Below are 18,753 nucleotides of genomic sequence, written 5' to 3' on the forward strand. Positions count from 1 at the left end.
TTTGATTTTCTCCAATTATAATTTCCCTTGGGATTAAGCTTATAGCAAAAATGCTAGAGTCCTGACTCAGACCCCAAAATCTACTTTTGTCTTGAAAATATCTGATATTCTCTCCATCCCTAAGGTGTGAGATTATTTTTACAAATGCTATTCCAAACAGGAAAGGTAAATAACTTATGAAGTTTTGAAAATCTTTAATTTTACCACTCCAAACATTCTGGACAATACTTTGCAACCTTTTTAAAATAAATACCTTTGAAGGTCTTCAGGTCCTAATACCTGCATAATCTTTTCATTCACATCTTCATTAATCAGCCTACACAATTTCCCAACTGTGCTCACCAGCACACACAATGAGGATGAACTATCTGCAAAAGAGAAATAAAAGGAAAGAATATTTTAAGGGAATTTTCAAAATTAAAAATCAAATCAATTAAATTAATTAAATCAAACATTATGTTTCTGTTACCCTCAATTTTTTACCTACTTTTTGCTGATTTATTAATGGGGCCTCCCTGGTGGCTCAGATAGTAAAGAATCGGCCTGCAATGCAGGAGACCCAGGTTCAATCCCTGAGTCGGGAAGATCCCCTGGAGAAGGGAATGGCTACCCACTCCAGTATTCTTGCCTGGAGGATTCCATGGACAGAGGAGCCTGGTGGCTTACGGTCCATGGGATCGCAGAGAGTCAGACTTATTAATAATCATTATTAAGTGGGGGGCCAAAATGAAAATGAGTCATTACCTAGTTCTAAGAGTTCTTGGAGGTTTCTCACAGCATTGTTCAATTCTCCAAGCCTAGTATAAACTTCATTCATTCGAGGATAGACGCCAGTTAAAGAAGGAACATCAAATAATTTTTGGAAGTGAGAAACAATAGCTCGCAAAATGTGGAAGTCTGGCATATTGCTGTCCTGCCCAAAAGAGAGGAAGTAAAAGAAAGTTCACATCTTAAAATTATCCCAAATCTTTAATAAAAACTTTAACAAGAGAAAGAGTTATAGTAGAATATCTGTATCCATATTATTAATTTCACATTAAAATGTGAATGTCTATATAAGTACTGGGTAGTATTACCTTTGCCTTATTTTCAACTTCTTCTAATATGGTATCTACTATAAACAACAGATCTTCAACTCTGACACCTTCATTTTCATCCTGCTTCTTTAAATTATGCCAAGGCACCAGTTCTGTAGACAGTATTTTCAAGGACTTATATAAATCCTTCATAACAAAAGAAATAATATGCTATTATGCATTTTTAAAGTTTTCATAATCATGTTAATAAAATATAACTATCCAAGCAGATGTAATACATATATTAACCATCATCAGTATTTTTTTAAAAATACCATTACCTGTTTAGAAACAGTCTTTTAAATTCATTTTCTTCAGGCCTTACAAAAACATTATACGTATACTGATTATCTGGAATCTGGATGTTTAAAGTAATTGTATGCTATTTATTAGTAATGTATGCTATTTTTTAAGTAATTATTTTGAATTATTGATGAACAAAAAATAAGCTTGTCCTTTCTATTTTGCCCTTGATTTTTTAAATAACAGATTTATTGAGATGTAATTCATATACCATAAAATTCATCCTCTTTAAGTTTGTCATTCAGTAGTCTCATTTACAGAAATGTGCAATCATCACAATTATCTTAATTCTAGAATAATTTCATCATGCCAAAAAGAAACCCTTATTCCCCATTCTCTCTCGCTCCCAGGCTTTGGGTAACTACTAATCTTATTTTCTTTTTCTGTGGATTTGCCTATACTGAGCATTTCATTAAAAAACAGAATCATAAATATGTGACTTTTTGTGACAGGTTTCTTTCATTTAGGATATTTTCAAGATTCATCTCATGTATGTAGCTCCAAGAAAAAATTTTTGAAAAGATGCCTAAAAAGTAATTCTACTTAATTTTCATGACAGCCTACTTGTTTTCCTGGCCTAAATATGTTGTCCTAATCTATTTAAAACTGTGCACAGGGAGCTGGGATCCTGTAAGTTTAGAAGTCTAAGACTGGTCAATCAATAAACAAATATTTACTGGGCATCAACTATGCGCATAGCACAGTGATTGGTGCTTGACCCTTTAAAACAACAATGTCATGCAAAAGAAATGTAATGTGTGTCACAGTAATATTATCTAGTGGCCATGTTAAAAAAGTAAAAAGAAATAGGTGACAATTTTAATATATTTAAACCAATATATCCAAAATAGTATCAACAGATCATCTATTTTAATTATCTTTTAATCATCTCCATACTATTTCTACTAAATCTGGTGTGTAATTTTATACTTGCAGCACATTTCAATTGCGACTATCATATTTCAAGTGATCAAAATCAACATGAAGCTGAGTGGTTACTGTATGAGACAGTGCAACTCTAGAATACAGAAGGAAACACAGGAAGTTCTTATTTTTCTCAACTTTTTATTTTCGTCCTCCACTTACTTAACACTCACCAATTAACACCTAGATGCGGGAGACCTGGGTTCAATCCCTGGGTTGGGAAGATGCCCTGGAGGAGGACATGCAACCCACTCCAGTATTCTTGTCTAGAGAATCCCCATGGACAGAGGAGCCTGGTGGGCTACAGACCATGGGTTTGCAGAGTTGGACACAACTGAGTGACTAAGCACAAGCACAATTAACACCTAGACCTCACATATTAGTATTGTTAACCTTTCATTTGGTAAGACAGGGAAGGCAATGGCACCCCACTCCAGTACTCTTGCCTAGAGAATCCCAGGGACGGGGGAGCCTGGTGGGCTGCCGTCTATCGGGTTGCACAGAGTTGGACACGACTGAAGTGACTTAGCAGCAGCATTTGGTAAGAAGGAGGAAGAGTATAACATTTTGATAGTTTTTTAAACTATCAAGGCAATTCAAGGCAACACATTTAGTATCAAATAAATGTACTAAACAATTAGTACCACCAAAATTTGAAAAAGTCAGGAAGTCACAACACAATGACACTTTGATTAACCAACATTTCATCAGTAAGGTACAATTATAAAGAAAAAACCTATGGTAAAAGCACACCAAATATAAAACTTTGATTGAGAATAAAAGTATATAAAGCCCACAGACTCCGATACATTTTCAAAGCATGTAGAGTATTTAACCACATACCTTTAAGGAAGCCAGTTGATCTGCCCACATTTCTATTATAGGAACAAGATGCTCAAATCCACAATCCTGAATAAGATTTCTATTAAAATGTTGGGCTGTTCCTTTGCTCTGTTTATATATTATTACTGGAGCTCTTGGATTGTGAATAATTGAATTGATGCTACTCAATACCTTTAAAAAAAGATGGCATTTTTAGTTGAAAAGTTTATCACAGTCCTATCAGAGTGATCTATGTTACAGTGCTTATGTATCAATGCAACATCATTTTCTGAGTTAGAGATTCATTGGACAGGAATCACCAAGACAAGTGTCTTTCAAAGGGCTGTACAGAATGAGTGAAAAATGCTGTTTTCTTCTTTCCCCATAGAAAGCTACAGGTCTCCTGAGAATTTAATTTCTGATGTTTATTTACAAGTAGTTGTTGTTTGGCTTAGAACGTACATTTCAATGTTTTGATTCTATTACATTTAAACTCTACTTTGAATACCATTTTAATGGCAAAAATAATTCCCCTTCATTAAATTATTAATGAGCACAGGAATATAGTCTTTATTCTCCCTCTCCCTCACATCAAAAATTAAGGGCAGCAGAACAGGGAGAGCAGGGATCTGATCTCCAGAAGGTCACAGCACAACCCCATTCCATGAGGGTGATGGTGAACCAAGGAGGATTACATATATGGCTACCAGTGTGTACCCATACTTTGCAGATTGTTTGCAAAAATTACTGCAATTTTTCTCTTTCTTTGTGCTCTCGCCTTTGCAATATGACACTGCAGGTTCTCCCAACAAGAAATAGAGTCTATTTTCTACTCTGTGAATCTAGGGGCAACCTTGGGCCTTGCTCTGGCAGACAGAAAAGAAAATAGTGGTGTGCCAGTTTGGAGCCCAAGACTCAAGGGGCCTTGATTATTTCTGCTCTCTCCTATTGAGCTCTTCTGCCCTGTGGAAGTGAAGTTGCTCAGTCGTGTGTGTCTCTTTGCAACCCCATGGACTGTAGCCTAACAGGTTCCTCCATCTGTGGAATTTTCCAGGCAAGAGTACTGAAGTGGGTTGCCATTTCCACCTCCAGGGGATCTTCCTGACCTGGGAATCAAACCCAGGTCTCCTGCATTGCAGGCAGACGCTTTACCCTCTGAGCTACCAGGGAAGCCCCTTGGGCAGAGGAGCATGGCAGGCTACAGTCCATGGGGTAGCATAGAGTTGGACACTATTGAGCGACTAAGATGATGATGATGCCCTGTGGAAGAGCCCAGGCTAAATGGTGAATGATAAAAGACACATGGCCCAGTCAACCCAATCACCCTGATATCCATTCAACTCCAGAGCCACCTAGCTGACTTGTATCTGATAGCAGGTGCATGAAGGAGCCCAGCTGAGAACTGCTCAGCTGTTCAAGCACAGTAATACTAAAAGGGTTGTTATTTTAAGTCATTAAGTTTTAGAAGGGCTGCTTACACAGCAAAAATAAAGTGATAAAGAGAAAGATGGACTAGAATAAGGAGAGGAAGTAGCAATAAGAGAAGTTTGCCTTTTTACTTTATGGTAGGTAAGAATATACCCTGTGACCAAGGACACTTTGGAAGACAGTCAAGCTTTGCTTTCATGGAAAAAAGGCCTCCATATAGCTGGAGACCTTTAAGGGAGTGTCAGTTGAACAAGAGAAGGAGAAGGATTCATAAGAGGTCAGTTGGAAAAAACGACACACACATTCTATGATAGAGAAAAACGGGCAGTATTTGGTCATCAGCCACACAAAGGCCACCAGTGCTAGATTACACCAGCACCAGTCAAGAAAGGTTCTACTCTTTTGCCTTCTAGCCTCACTCAACATCCACCATCACTGCCAACGTGGAAGAAGCCAGATACAGCAGAGGACAGCAACGAAATAATGAAACAGATCACAATCCCTTGCCACACTGCTTATTTGGAGAAGTACAGGGCAGGCACAATTTGAACTGGATCAGAGACTGAAATTTTGATGGAGATTTAAATAACTTGTTCTCCCAATTTTTCATCAAGAAAATTTTGATGAAATTTCCTTAAAGGAAAATAAAAAGACTATGAACAATAAATACTATTTATATAGTCAGGGTTCACCAGAAACAAAATGAATAGGATGTGTACTTGTGTGTGCATCTGTACATGTATTTATTAATTATAAAGAACTGATTCACTCTATTACAGGAGCTGACAAATCCTGAGATCTACAGTCAGCAATGCTGGAGACCCGGAAGAGCTCATGATACAATTCCAGGCTAAATTCCCACAGGCTTGAGACCCAGGAAAAGCCAATGTTTCAGTTCAACATTTGAAGGCAGGAAAAAAAAAAACTGATGCCCCAGCTCAAAGGCAGGCAGGCAGGCAGAAAGTTCCCTCTTCCTCAGCCTTTTTGTTCTACTCAGGCCTTCAACTGATTTGATGAGACCCACCCACTGTAGAGAAAGCAATCCACTTTGCCCCAGTCTACCATTTCAAATATTAATTTCACCCAGAAACACTCTATAGACACACCTAGGACAACATCTGACCAAATTATCTGGGGACCCTCTAGCCTAGTCAAGTTGACACATAAAATTAACCATCACAAGTTCACCCCTTGTCAATTTGACACCCATACACTTTGCCTTAGGCACTCAGTCATGTCCAACTCTTTGAGACTCCATAGACTGTAGCCCACCAGGCTCCTGTGTTCATGGAATTCTCCACACAAGAAGACTGCAGTGGGTAGCCATTCCCTTCTCCAGGGTATCTTCCCAACCCAGGGACTGAACCCAGTCTCCCACATCACTGGCAGATTCTTTTACAATCTGAGCCACCAGGTATGTCTTGAAGTGAAGTGAAAGTTGCTCAGTCGTGTCCGACTCTTTGCAACTGTATAGTCCATGGAATTCTCCAGGCTGGAATATTGGAGTAGGTAGCCTTTCCCTTCTCCAGGGGATCTTCCCAACCCAGAGACTGAACCCAGGTCTCCCACATTGCAGGCAGATTCTTTACCAGCAGCTGAGCCACAAAGGAAGCTCAAGAATATTTGAGTGGGTAGCCTATCTCTTCTCCAGTGGATCTTCCCGACTCAGGAATTGAACCAGGGTCTCCTGCTGTGCAGGTGGATTCTTTACCAGCTGAGCTATCAGGTTTGCCTTAAACCATCCAGAAAGAAAGACTCTGATGCTGGGAGGGATTGGGGGCAGGAAGAGAAGGGGACGACAGAGGATGAGATGGCTGGATGGCATCACCGACTCTATCGTGAGTTTGAGTGAACTCTGGGAGTTGGTGATGGACAGAGAGGCCTGGAGTGCTGCAATTCATGGGGTCACAAAGAGTCGGACACGACTGAGCAACTGAAGTGAACTGAAATCATACTTAATCTCCAAATACACACAATAACAAACAAGATCACTGATTACCTAACATGATACAACTATGCTGTATACAATCAAAGATGCACTAAAACCCCTTTGCCAGAAAAGGAGGTGAAGTCCTAAAGTGATGATTATTCTTCTTGATGCGTTTTCTAAACCCAGCTTGTACACCTGGAAGTTGTCAGTTCACGTACTGCTGAAACCTAGCTTGAAGGATTTTGAGCATAACCTGATTAGCATGGAAAGTGAGTGCAACTGTCAGGTGGTGTGAAGATTCTTTAGTACTGCCCTTCTTGGTAACCAGGATGAAGACTGAACTTTTCTAGTCCTGTGGCCACTGCTGAGTTTTCCAAATTTGCTGACATTTTGAGTGCAACACTTTAACAGCATCATCGTTTAGGATTTTAAATAGCTCTGCTGGAACACCATCACCTCCACTAGCTTTACTGGCAGCAGTGCTTCCTAAGGTCCACCTGACTTCACACTCCAGGATGTCTGGCTCTGAGTGAGTGACCACACCATCATGGTTATCTGGGTCATAAAGATCTTTTTTGTAAAGTTCTTCTGTGTATTCTTGCATTGCTTTTGCTTCTATTAGGTCTTCATTGTTTCTATCCTTTATTGTGCCCATCCATCCATGAATGTTCCTGTGATATCTCCAATTTTCTTGAGGAAATCTCTAGTCTTTCCCCTTCTGTCATTTTCTTCTATTTCTCTGCATTGTTCATCAATATCCTGATAACTTGATATCCTTCTCCTTGATATCCTGTAATTTAAAACAATGATATAGGACTTTCCCCAGAGAAGGCAACGGCACCCCACTCCAGTACTCTTGCCTGGAAAATCCCAGGGACGGGGGAGCCTGGTGGGCTGCTGTCTATGGGGTGCACAGAGTCGGACACGACTGAAGCGACTTAGCAGCAGCAGGACTTTCCTGGTGGTGCAGTGGTTAAGAATCCACCTGCCAATGCAGGGGACACAGGTTCAATTCCTGGTCCAGGAAAGCCACCACAACAAGAAGCCCATTTATCACAACTAGAGAGTAGCACACCCCCCCCACCCCACCCTACCCCACTCAATGCAACTAGAGAAAGCCCGGGCGCATAAACAAAGACACAGCACAGTCAAAAATAAATAAATGAATAAATATGTAACAGTTTTAAAAAACTATGATATAAAATTCAGGTCAGTTCAGTCACTCAGTTGTGTCTGACTCTTTGCCACCCCATGGACTGCAGCAAGCACGCCAAGCTTCCCTGTCCATCACCAACTCCCAGAGTTTATTCAATCTCATGTCCATTGAGTTGGTGATGCCATCCAACTATCTCATCCTCTGCCGTCCCCTTCTCCTCCTGCCCCCAATCCCTCCCAGTATCAGGGTCTTTTCCAATGAGTCAACTCTTCCCATGAGGTGGTCAAAGTACTGGAGTTTCAGCTTTAGCATCATTCCTTTCAAAGAAATCCCAGGGCTGATCTCCTTCAGAATGGACTGTTGGATCTTCTTGCAGTCCAAGGGACCCTGCAGAGTCTTCAACACCACAGTTCAAAAGCATCAGTTCTTCGGCACTCAGCTTTCTTTATAGTCCAACTCACATCCATACATGACTACTAGAAAAACCATACCTTTGACTAGCTGGACCTTTGTTGGCAAAGTAATGTCTCTGCTTTTTAATATGCTATCTAGATTGGTCATAGCTTTTCTTCCAAGAAACACATGTCTTTTAATTTCATGGCTGCAGTTACTATCTACAGTGATTTTGGAGCCCAAGAAAACAAAGGCTGCCACTGTTTCTCCACGAAGTGATGGGACTGGATACCATGATCTTAGTTTTCTAAATGTTTTGAGCCTTAAGCCAGCTTTTTCACTCTCCTCTTTCACTTTCATGAAGAGGCTCTTTAGTTCTTCTTTGCTTTCTGCTTAAGTGTGGTGTCATCTGCGTATCTGAGGTTCTTCATATTTCTCCCGACAATCTTGATTCCAGCTTGTGCTTCTTCCAGCCCAGTGTTTCTCATGATGTACTCTGCATATAAGTTAATTAAGCAGGGTGACAATACACAGCCTGGACATACTCCTTTCCCAATTTGGAACTAGTCTGTTGTTCCATGTCCAGTTCTAACTGTTGCTTCTTGACCTACATACAGGTTTCTCAGGAGGCAGGTCAGGTGGTCTAGTATTCCCATCTCTTTAAGAATTTTTCAATTTGTTGTGATCCACACAGTCAAAGGCTTTGTTGTAGTCAATAAAGCAGAAATAGATGTTTTTCTGGAACTCTCTTGCTTTTGACGATCCAACAGATGTTGGCAATTTGATCTCTGGTTCCTCTGCCTTTTCTAAATCCAGCTTGAACATCTGGAATTTCATGGTTCACATAGTGCTGAAGCCTGGCTTGGAGAATTTTGAGCATTACTTTGCTAGCATATGAGGTGAGTGCAATTGTGTGGTAGTGTGAGTACTCTTTGGCATTGCCTTTCTTTGGGATTGGAATGAAAACTGACCTTTTCCACTTCTGCGACCACTGCTGAGTTTTCCAAATTTGCTGGATACTCAAATATGAAATAAAATCATTATGTAAGAGAATAAGAGCAAGAAAAAAAAAGCACTTGTCATGTGTATATTTACAAATATATACATAGAAAAACATAAATATATACATACACACATAAATATATGAACATATTCATAACAAAAGGAAGCAATACACAGGACAATTACAATCTTCACTTCTGTTGTCATCATATGGTCACAGCTCGTATTTATCACTACTTTCTTCCATTACCTAGTATTTATTACATCTGCCTTCAACAACCACCTCAGATGCTCCTGGTTCTTTACTTGCTGGTGTAATTCAAATTTTCATTGCTGAAGGGTCTGGACCAGGCTGTTGGAGGTTTCCATTGACCTTTATAACAAGGCACAGCAACACTAAGAGATGCCCTAATGGAGATCTTGTATTCTAGACACACTCTTCCTTTCCTTCCTTGTGGTGCAGTAGTACACTGCTCACCGTTCTGCCCAGTGGGAGGATTTCTCTTCACTACTTTCCTTCAGGGATGCCCCAGATAAGAGCGGTAGTGCTGCAGCTGTGTACTTTAATGTGGTGCCTACATATCACACAAAACCATCTGTAAACCAGGCCTAAGTCTCCTCTTCTTGTGTTGATTGATCATAAGGAACTCCCCTTGAAGCCACAGGTGCAGGCAGGGAGAGAGAAGGTGGTACAGCAAGAATGGGAAACCATGGGCATTTGGGCCACTTCTTCATGTAATTTATTGTGCCTTTAGGGTCTGCTTAGGCCCAATATGAAATTGGAGTTTCACATTCAATGATGGAATGCTGCTGTGCTCACCCAACTTTATGGCTGGTCGGTCAAATAACACCCAGTTCATGATGGGTAATTCAGGTTACATGGTAGGTTGGTTGCCCACTGTTAAGTCTTCAGTCTCTACTCAGACCCAGTAAAAGGCCAAGAGCTATTTCTTAAGAGGAAAGTAGTTATTTGCAAAGGATGACAGGACTTTTTCTCTCCAAAACTCTAAGGATCTGACTTGCTACTCACCTACAGGGGCCACCAAGGGCTCCAAGCAGCATCCGTGTCTGCCAGGACAGTCTAAGCCACCATGGACGTCCAGGGTCCTGTGGCCCAAATGGCAGAGCAGCTTGCACAGCAGCCTGGACCAATGCAGAACCTTCTCTTGTTCTGAGCCACACTCAAAACAAGCACCTTTTCAGATCACTCAGTAAATGGGGTGGGAGGAACACATCACAGGAGGAATATGCTACCTCCAAAATGCAAAGAGAACCACTGGGTGCTGTACCACATTTTTGGTTGTTAGAGGGGCCCAAGAACAACTTATCCCTTACCTTAGACACGAGGTATTTTGACATGCCCACACCACTTGAGCCCTAGAAGTTTCACTACGGTAGAAGGTCCCTGCATTTTTGTTAGATTTATTTCCCATCCTTTAACATGCAAATACCAATAATTTGCTACTTCTTGCTCAGTAGGTCTAATCAGCATATTATCATCAATGTAATGGGCCAGTGTAATATCTTATAGAAAGGAAAAGTGACCAAGATCCCTGTGAACTAAAGTATAACATAGGGGCTGACACACCCTGAGGTATATAACATGGAGAACTGATATACCCCTGAGGCATGACAGTGAAGGTATATTACTGGCTTTGACAGTTTAAGCAAACCACTTGTGGTGGTCCTTATTAACAGGAATAGAGAAAAAAGATTTTCTCCTCTCACTCATAAGTATTCTCAGACGAACCCAGAATAATGTTTGACCAAGTATGTGGACACCCTGTGGCCCAGCCACAAATACCCATATAAACCGAGATTCAATAACTGTTAACATTTATTTTACCATGTTTTCTCAGCTTGGTGTTCTGTGATTACCTAGATGGGTGGGGTGGCGGCTGGGGGTGGTGGTGGTAGGAGGGAGGTCCAAGAGGAAAGGGATGTATGTATACATATAGCTAATTCCTTTCATTGTACAGCAGAACCCAAAGCAACATTGTGAAACCATTATACTACAAAAAAACCCCACTGTTTTCACAAAGGTGCCTGGACATAATATCAACAGAGAGATGTACAAAGAACCAGCAACAATCAATTAAAAATGTAATGGAAAAAGGGCCCCAATTAATAATAGCAATAAAGGTTATAAGATAACTAGATACCTAGGAAACAGAACAAAAAATATGCAAGAGCTAAAACTTAAAAAGATACAAAACTTTATATTAAAAGGTACAAAGGAAGACCCAAATAAAATTAGAGACATATTTCTGAGTGAGATGATTCAAAACTATAAATGTGTTATTTTTCCAAATATTAATCTAAAAAGTTAATTCAGTCTCAGCTCATCTCAGTGGGATCTGTTTTTGAGCTGACATTGTTCATATAGAACAAATGTGCTAAAAATATATCCAAGAAAAAAATTTAAAAGAATACCCCAAAAGTTATCAAGGCCAACTATAAAACTACAGAAATTAGTATAGAAATGAGACACTACTGTCTAGAAATAAATCTATGCATCTAAGGGAATGTGGTAGAGGATAAACATTTCAATTTCAATAAAGTAGAGAAAGAATGGTCTACAAGAAACTGCAAACTCAATTGCCTATAGAAGCCAAGGACGAGCACAAATAAGTGAAGCAAGGATGGCATGGTACTGTGGCTAACTGAGGAGCACATGGCCATGCATGACAGGGGCAAGGCCTAATTCTGCACTGGTAACCACTATGTAGGAATTTGTTGCCAGATCCTTTGACTTTGCAAGAGAAACTAGAAATAAGGACTTAAAACTCTTAATTAAAAAAATTAGTAATTAATTCAAAGTTTTAAAAAAACCTGTAAGGGCCCAGTAAAATATGAATGCAGGCCCAGCTTGCTCAATAATAGATGGTCTATACATCAAGCAAGGTTAGATTGCTCTATTAAACCACAAAGAAAATTAAGTTTCAGGTGGACAAAATATACAAATTTTTAAAAAGTATACCTTAAGAAGTAGATTTACTTATATAGTAATAGTATCAACAACAGCAAAAACAAAAAGATAAAAAGGAAAGGAGAAATGGCTTAAGCAGGGAGAGTCTAAGAAAAGGATTATGGTATCTATTAAAATCTTGTCAGGTTTTTACTGCCCTACTTTGAACTAGGCCAAAGTCTCTTTTCAAGGGACAATTCTAAGTCAAGGTACCAATTTCTAGCAGTTAGGTATGTCATGGCAAGACAAAACACACTAAGCACACACAAATAAAAGATACATGTATTCCTTACTGATAATTTATTATACTGTGATTCTTAACCAAGGTTCACTATAAACACCACTCTTTTTGTTAGCAATACCTGGAAGTATCTCTGGTCAATCAGAGCCTGCTGCTGGTTATCTTTGCTGGGCTCATCTTTTCCCTCTTTGTCCTCAGCCTTTTTTTGACTGATAATATTCTGTAATCTAAAGGGGAAAAAAAAACAAGATGATACATACGCTTTACTAAACAGTGGATGGATTAAGATGACAAAATGAACCAATGATCCAGCTGTGCTCCCGTTAACTCTGTCATTTTACATGTGTATGTGCATGCATACACATGCATATAATCATATATACATTTTTAATTTAAGCCATATTGTCAATAGAAAATGAGAAGGCCCTCTCAATAGACACAATGTAGTAGGAATCCCTGAAAATAAAAGGAATCAGACTGATGAAGAAAAGTTATAACCATTCCCCAATACTTAGGAAAGAACTACAATAAAGGATGAAAACAACTTCCAAGGTGCTCCAAGTTTGATGTTGTAAGGGCATCAATAAACAGTGGCAGGGCAAACAGTTTAGGAACTGCAACAGCAACAACTAGACAGCTTGTGCCTTCCTTCATATTCCACTGGTGCCAAAGAGAAGACAACAGTGAAACCTGCTAATCAAGAGGGCATGAAAACTCAGAGGCCATTGTTCCAGGTGGCTACCAGAACTCTAGAGGAGAGTCTCTGTCCAAAAATCTAAAGACATATGAGTGTATCCACTTAGAGATACTCAAATAGCTCTAAAAGTCAGGTGTCGTAGACATTTCTCCCCCACCACCTGCCTTAGAAAAAAGTCTCTTATTAAACCCACTTCAAATTAAACATCTTAAATCTGAGTATGCCTATCACTTTCCTGTGGAACCATGACCCATTAAACTGATTTCATGATTCATTCATTAATAAGCTTGACTTGCTGTTCCTAAAATATTTTCCTACTAAAAAACAATAGCTTTCCCACTGTTTTCTGCTTTGTGAACTAAATCTAATCTCCATGTGTTAGCATTTGAACTTCATGCTGTCAGTCCTAATCCAATATTCCTCCTGACTCCTTTCTTAACATCATCTCTTATTACCACACTACAATTATCTCCTCCACTCACATGTATTCCCCTTGATATTCACTCAACTGTTTTTCTGTGCTCTCTGGAGGACATATATCCAAAATAAAATAAACAGAATTAACTCTAGATAAAAGTCAACCTCTTTCCTCTAGTAGACACAAAGACTTCCCAATCTATTTTTCAGTTGTTTTGTTGTTCACTTGCTCAGCTGTGTCTGATTCTTTGTGACCCCATGAACTGAAGCATGCCATGCTTCCCTGTCCTTCACAAGCTCCTGGAGCTTGCTCATACTCATGTCCACTGAATCAGTGATGCCATCCTACCATCTCATCTTCTGCCGTCCCCTTCTCCTGCCTTCAATCTTTCCCAGCATCAGGATCTTTTCTAATGAGTCGGCTCTTCATGTCAGGTGGCCAAAGTACTGGAGCTTCAGCTTCAGCATCAGTCCTTCCAATAAATATTCAGGACTGATTTCCTTTAAGATTGACTGGTTGGATCTCCTTGCAGTCCAAGGGACTCTCAAAAGTCTCCTCCAGCACCACAGTTCAAAAGCATCAATTTTTTGGCACTTAGCCTTCTTTAGGGTCCAACTCTCACATCCATACATGACTATTGGAAAAAGCACAGCTTTGACTAGACAGACGTTTTTCAGTCAAAGTGATGTCTCTGCTTTTTAATACACTGTCTAGGTTGGTCATAGCCTTTCTTCCTAGGAACAAGTGTCTTAATTTCATGGTTGAAGTCACCACTGGCAGTGATTTTGGAGCCCAAGAAAATAAAATCTGTTACTGTTTCCATTTCTCCTCCATCTATTTGCCATGGAGTGATGGGACCAGATGCCATGATCTTTATGTTTTTAATGCTGGGTTTTAAGCCAGCTTTTTCACTCTCCTCTGTCACCTTCATCAAGAGGTTCTTAAGTTCCTCTTTACTTTTTGTCATTAGAGTAGTGTCATCTGCATACCTTAGGTTATTGATATTTCTCCCAGCAATCCTGATTCCAGCTTTAGCTTCATCCAGTCCAGCATTTCACATGATGTACTCTGCATATAAGTTATATAAGCAGGGTGACAATATACAGCCCTGACATATTCCTTTCCCAATTTGGAACCAGTCTGTTCCATGTCGGGTTCTGTTGTTTCTTGACCTGCCTGTAGGTTTCTCCAGAGGAAGGTAAGGTGTATTCCTATCTTTTTAAGAATTTTCCACAGTTTGTTGTGATCTGCACAGTCAAAGGCTTTGGTGTAGTCAATAAAGCAGAAGTAGATGTTTTTCTGGAACTCTTCTGCTTTTACAATGATCCAACAGATGTTGGCAATTTGATCTCCAGTTCCTCTGTCTTATCTAAATCCAGCTTGTACATCTGGAAGTTCTCAGTTCACATACTGTTCAAGCCTAGCTTGAAGGATTTTGAGTATTATCTTGCTAGCATGTGAAATGAGCACAGTTGTGCAGTAGTTTGAACATTCTTTGGCACTGCCCTTCTTTGGGACTGGAATGAAAACTGACCTTTTCCAGTTCTGTGGCCACTGCTTAGTTTTCCAAATTTGCTGGCATACTGAGTGCAACACTTTAATGGCATCATCTTTTAAGATTTGAAATAACTCAGCTGGAATTCCATCACCTCCACTTCCTTTGTTCGTAGTAATGCTTCCTAAGACCCACTTGACTTCACACTTCAGGATGTTTGGCTGTAGGTGAGTAATCACACCACCATAGTTATCCAGATCATTAAGATCTTTTTTGTATAGTTTCCATTTGACTTTTCATCTATTTACCATATTAATATACTTGACAGTTTTGCCTAAAAGCAGTGCCAAAAGCATAGTGTCTAAAAAACAAAAGTAACATAGAAAAGCCAACAGCTCTCTAGGAGGACTACAAGTAAGCAGACATATCTGAATTTACATATTAACCTTGCATTCAGGTGAAAAAGTTTAACTTCTCAACAAACTGTTTACAAGTGTGATTAACATTATACTATGGATATACAGTAGCTGCCAGGACAGTAACCTAAACATGTCATTGAATGTACTAGCTACAGTCACTCTGGGAAGTGAACTGTGATTTAATTAACTAGATAAATTAAGAGATACCCTTAATTTAATAACAATGACAACACGTGTGGGAGCCTGGTGGTGATAATAATTAGTATTTATTGAGAACCTTCTCTCTGAAGGTACTCTTCGAAGCACTTCACATGTATTAATGTATCTAATCCCACTGTTTTTCTATATTTACAGAAGTTAAGGATTAGTAAAATCTAGGAAATTATGGGAAACTGACCTTTGGTTCAGCTAGTCTCACAGTAAATATTTGCCATAGCATAATACTTCTGAAAACCTTTGTATTCAGCAAAACCACACATGTGAAAATAACAGCAGTCAGGAAAAAAGTTAAGTGTTAGAAACCAGAGTATTTAAAAACTGATGCAACTATGTAACTAGACAACTAACGAAAAATAATACTTGGTGCCTCAAGATAAACAGCTCAAGTATGTCTTGAGGTTGTCTCCAATATTACAAAATCCATAGCCAACAGAACAGAAATGTTGGCTTGAGGAGGCCAAGACTACGAAGATGGAAGGTGAGCTCCTGGCCAAAGAAGCCAAGGTTAAAACAGGTGGGGAAAGAAGTACAACTTGCCTTCCGCCTCCAGTCCGTCTAATGCTGGGGGTCAGGGAGGGAGCCTTGGGTACAGGTTCTCATTTTAAATTTTCTTAAAACAGAGCTGAAAGGGCAGGTGCCTACATACTAGCAAAGCTTTCCTCTTTCCAAAGTCTATACTATTCTCCTTTTACCATGGGGGGAAAAAAAAATCACATGAAAACAATGTAACTACTATGTTAATCTAATTATTCCCTTACTTTCCAATTGCATTTGACTTAATTGGTGTTTTAGAAACCTGTGTTTGAGCAGACTATGCTGCACTTAGAAATATTCCAGGATTGTTTTGTAGTCTCCAGAGTGGTGAGCAGAACCTGAAGGCCATAAAAATCCCCTAAAATGGCTAAGGAATTCTTCACATACTTAGCAGATACTCATTCCACATAGCCAGCAGCAATAGCTATGTTTCTCTGTGGAGTCTGGGAAATCCAGAAAACTGCCCTTCCAATTTAAAAACACTGTTATCTCCTGTTTTCGATAGCCATCCCCCTAAGTTTCCACGTGCAGACACTTTATAGCTTTTAACCGTGTCTGCTGAAGCCTTTTCATAATTTCATGGTGACTCTCATGCTGGAATTCTGTTTGGGAGATGGATGGGGAGCCCTAACTGGAACACTTTTTTCACTTTGACTCAGGTATGTTTCCATATCCTGCCCTTTCCCTAGCCTATGAAGCCACAGGAGTCATCTGTGCACCACATCACTGACTGACACTTGCTAGGTGCCATTTCATGGGGGAAAATGGGATACTGAGAAGCCAGCCTTTTTCTCTTTGGCCTCTTGTTTATATTATTGAAGTAACTGAATAAAGCCTTGATGATTAATTGGCTTGGCTTACTCTAACTGACCACCTCAACTTCTGCCAGCTCAACACGTGGGTGATAAGATTCTGATTTTATTTTCTTCTAACAAAATATAAATACCACTGAAAAAATTAAATAGAATTAGTGTAGTACCTTTGGCTATCTTGCACTGGCAGATCTATTTGATTACTTCCTAGCAACAGAACTTCATAACCAACTTACTTATAATATTAGATCAAACAAGCTTTTGTATGTTAAATTAATATCATTTGATATTGAAGATTGATTAGTTGAGAAGTAAATACAGATCTAAAGAAAAAATTTAATTTTCTCTGGTTATAAAAGGGAAAGAGACTTTCCCCTCCTTTTCTTGTAGCATTTCCTTTAGAAAACCTGTAGCTGTAAATCCTTTCTAAGTATGTAGATTCTGTTAAAATTTAAATAAGCCTCCTGCTTAAAATTAGCAGTGTCTTGGAAGCCTTAGAACCATCTCTTTGAAATAAGGACATCAAGGAAGAGGGTGCCTTGTCTCCTTTTCCCCTACTGGAGCTTAGCCTAGGATCCTGGCTCTAAGTTGTAACTTCCCCTTGTCACAAGATATAATTAAAAGGGTGAGATTTCCTTTTGTCTTTGCAATCTCTTTAGCATACTGCCTCTAATGCACATAGCAGTCTGGCTCAATATTTATTCCAACTGTTATATAAAACTGTTTCTTTTTTTTTCCCTACATATGTGGAGAATATTCACTGGGTTGACAGATTTTTATTTCTAATTATTTCCTTAACATCAGAAGTTCTTTGAAAAAAATTCTACCTCTGCCCCTGCAAAAAATAAAAATTTGAAGTTTTACATTAAAAAAGTCTTTTTCAGTGGGTTTTTGTTTGGTTTTAATTATTATTAGTGTGAGCTTGAGAGTCCAAATGCTTAGGTGTGGGTCTGATGTCTTTCCAAGTTCTTCCACATGCCACCTGTGCAATATGGGCAAGTTATCTAACATTCTTAATTCTGTTTCACATCTAGATACTATAGAAGTTTAAATTCCAAATATGAATTTCTAAAAACACAAATTACTTCTTCAAAATTCAACAGAAAAATATAGCTAGGATTGGTTCTAAATCACAATTTTAAAGTCTAATAGTGAAAAATCACTCTCAAAATCATAGCACAAATGAACAACAAAAAATATATACACAGTAAATTCTCATTATTCATGGCAGTTATATTCAATAAAGTTACTGTATACACTGAATTAGTGAGAACTGAACCACTGCTCCTAGGGGAAATACAGGATCAGGTTCCTGCATGCCTCTCTGGTCACATTTTCTTCAACTGATCAATATATAACCTTGTTTTATGTGTGTTAATGTTTAAAGACATTACAAAGACATCTTTTTTAATATTGTTGTTTCATTAACATTGGACTTATAGCTAACAGCACCATAACTTATGCCTAAATGAAGTTTCTCTAACATATATATATATATATATTCTCTGTACGGTACATCACAGCCTTCTTGTGAATAGAACACTAGATTGTACTTCAACACCATGCTTGGGACCATCTTGGAGAAATCACCAATAAAAAGCAAAGAATGGAAAATTACAAGCAGCATGTGACAACAGAAACAATGACTGTTTACATCATGAAAGCGGAAATGTGGGCAAAGTATCACCTTGTTCAATAGCTGAAAATGTGTATACTGGGCATGTCCATGAATAACTGTGCAAGTGCCACCACTATTTATTTGAAGATTAAAAACAAATTACAGTAGGTAGGCAAATTCACAAATATGCAATCTGCAAATAATGAGGAATGACTAGGTATCTATGAATATATGTGTAAGCATTTATGTGTGTATGTACGTTCACTGATACACTTACACTAAAGTCAATAAAAGTCCA

At 39.0% G+C, this 18,753-nt stretch overlaps 1 protein-coding gene across 12 annotated transcripts in view; it reads right to left on the reverse strand.

Moving 5' to 3' along the window:
* Positions 1-18,753, reverse strand: part of CEP70 (centrosomal protein 70) — a 79,373-nt gene that overhangs the window by 5,909 nt on the left and 54,711 nt on the right. For 11 of the 12 annotated variants that reach the window (XM_040233570.1, XM_040233588.1, XM_040233517.1 and 8 more), the window contains 5 exons: positions 12,365-12,470; positions 3,147-3,317; positions 1,077-1,223; positions 745-913; positions 254-368 (listed from right to left, as the gene is read on the reverse strand). In XM_040233570.1, the coding sequence (XP_040089504.1) occupies positions 254-368; positions 745-913; positions 1,077-1,223; positions 3,147-3,317; positions 12,365-12,470 (708 nt within the window). The remainder of the gene's footprint in view (positions 1-253; positions 369-744; positions 914-1,076; positions 1,224-3,146; positions 3,318-12,364; positions 12,471-18,753) is intronic. The other variant, XM_040233541.1, reaches the window with a different exon arrangement.

This window comes from Oryx dammah, unplaced genomic scaffold, assembly GCF_014754425.2.
Source record: "Oryx dammah isolate SB20612 unplaced genomic scaffold, SCBI_Odam_1.1 HiC_scaffold_2, whole genome shotgun sequence".
Lineage (NCBI taxonomy): Eukaryota > Metazoa > Chordata > Mammalia > Artiodactyla > Bovidae > Oryx > Oryx dammah.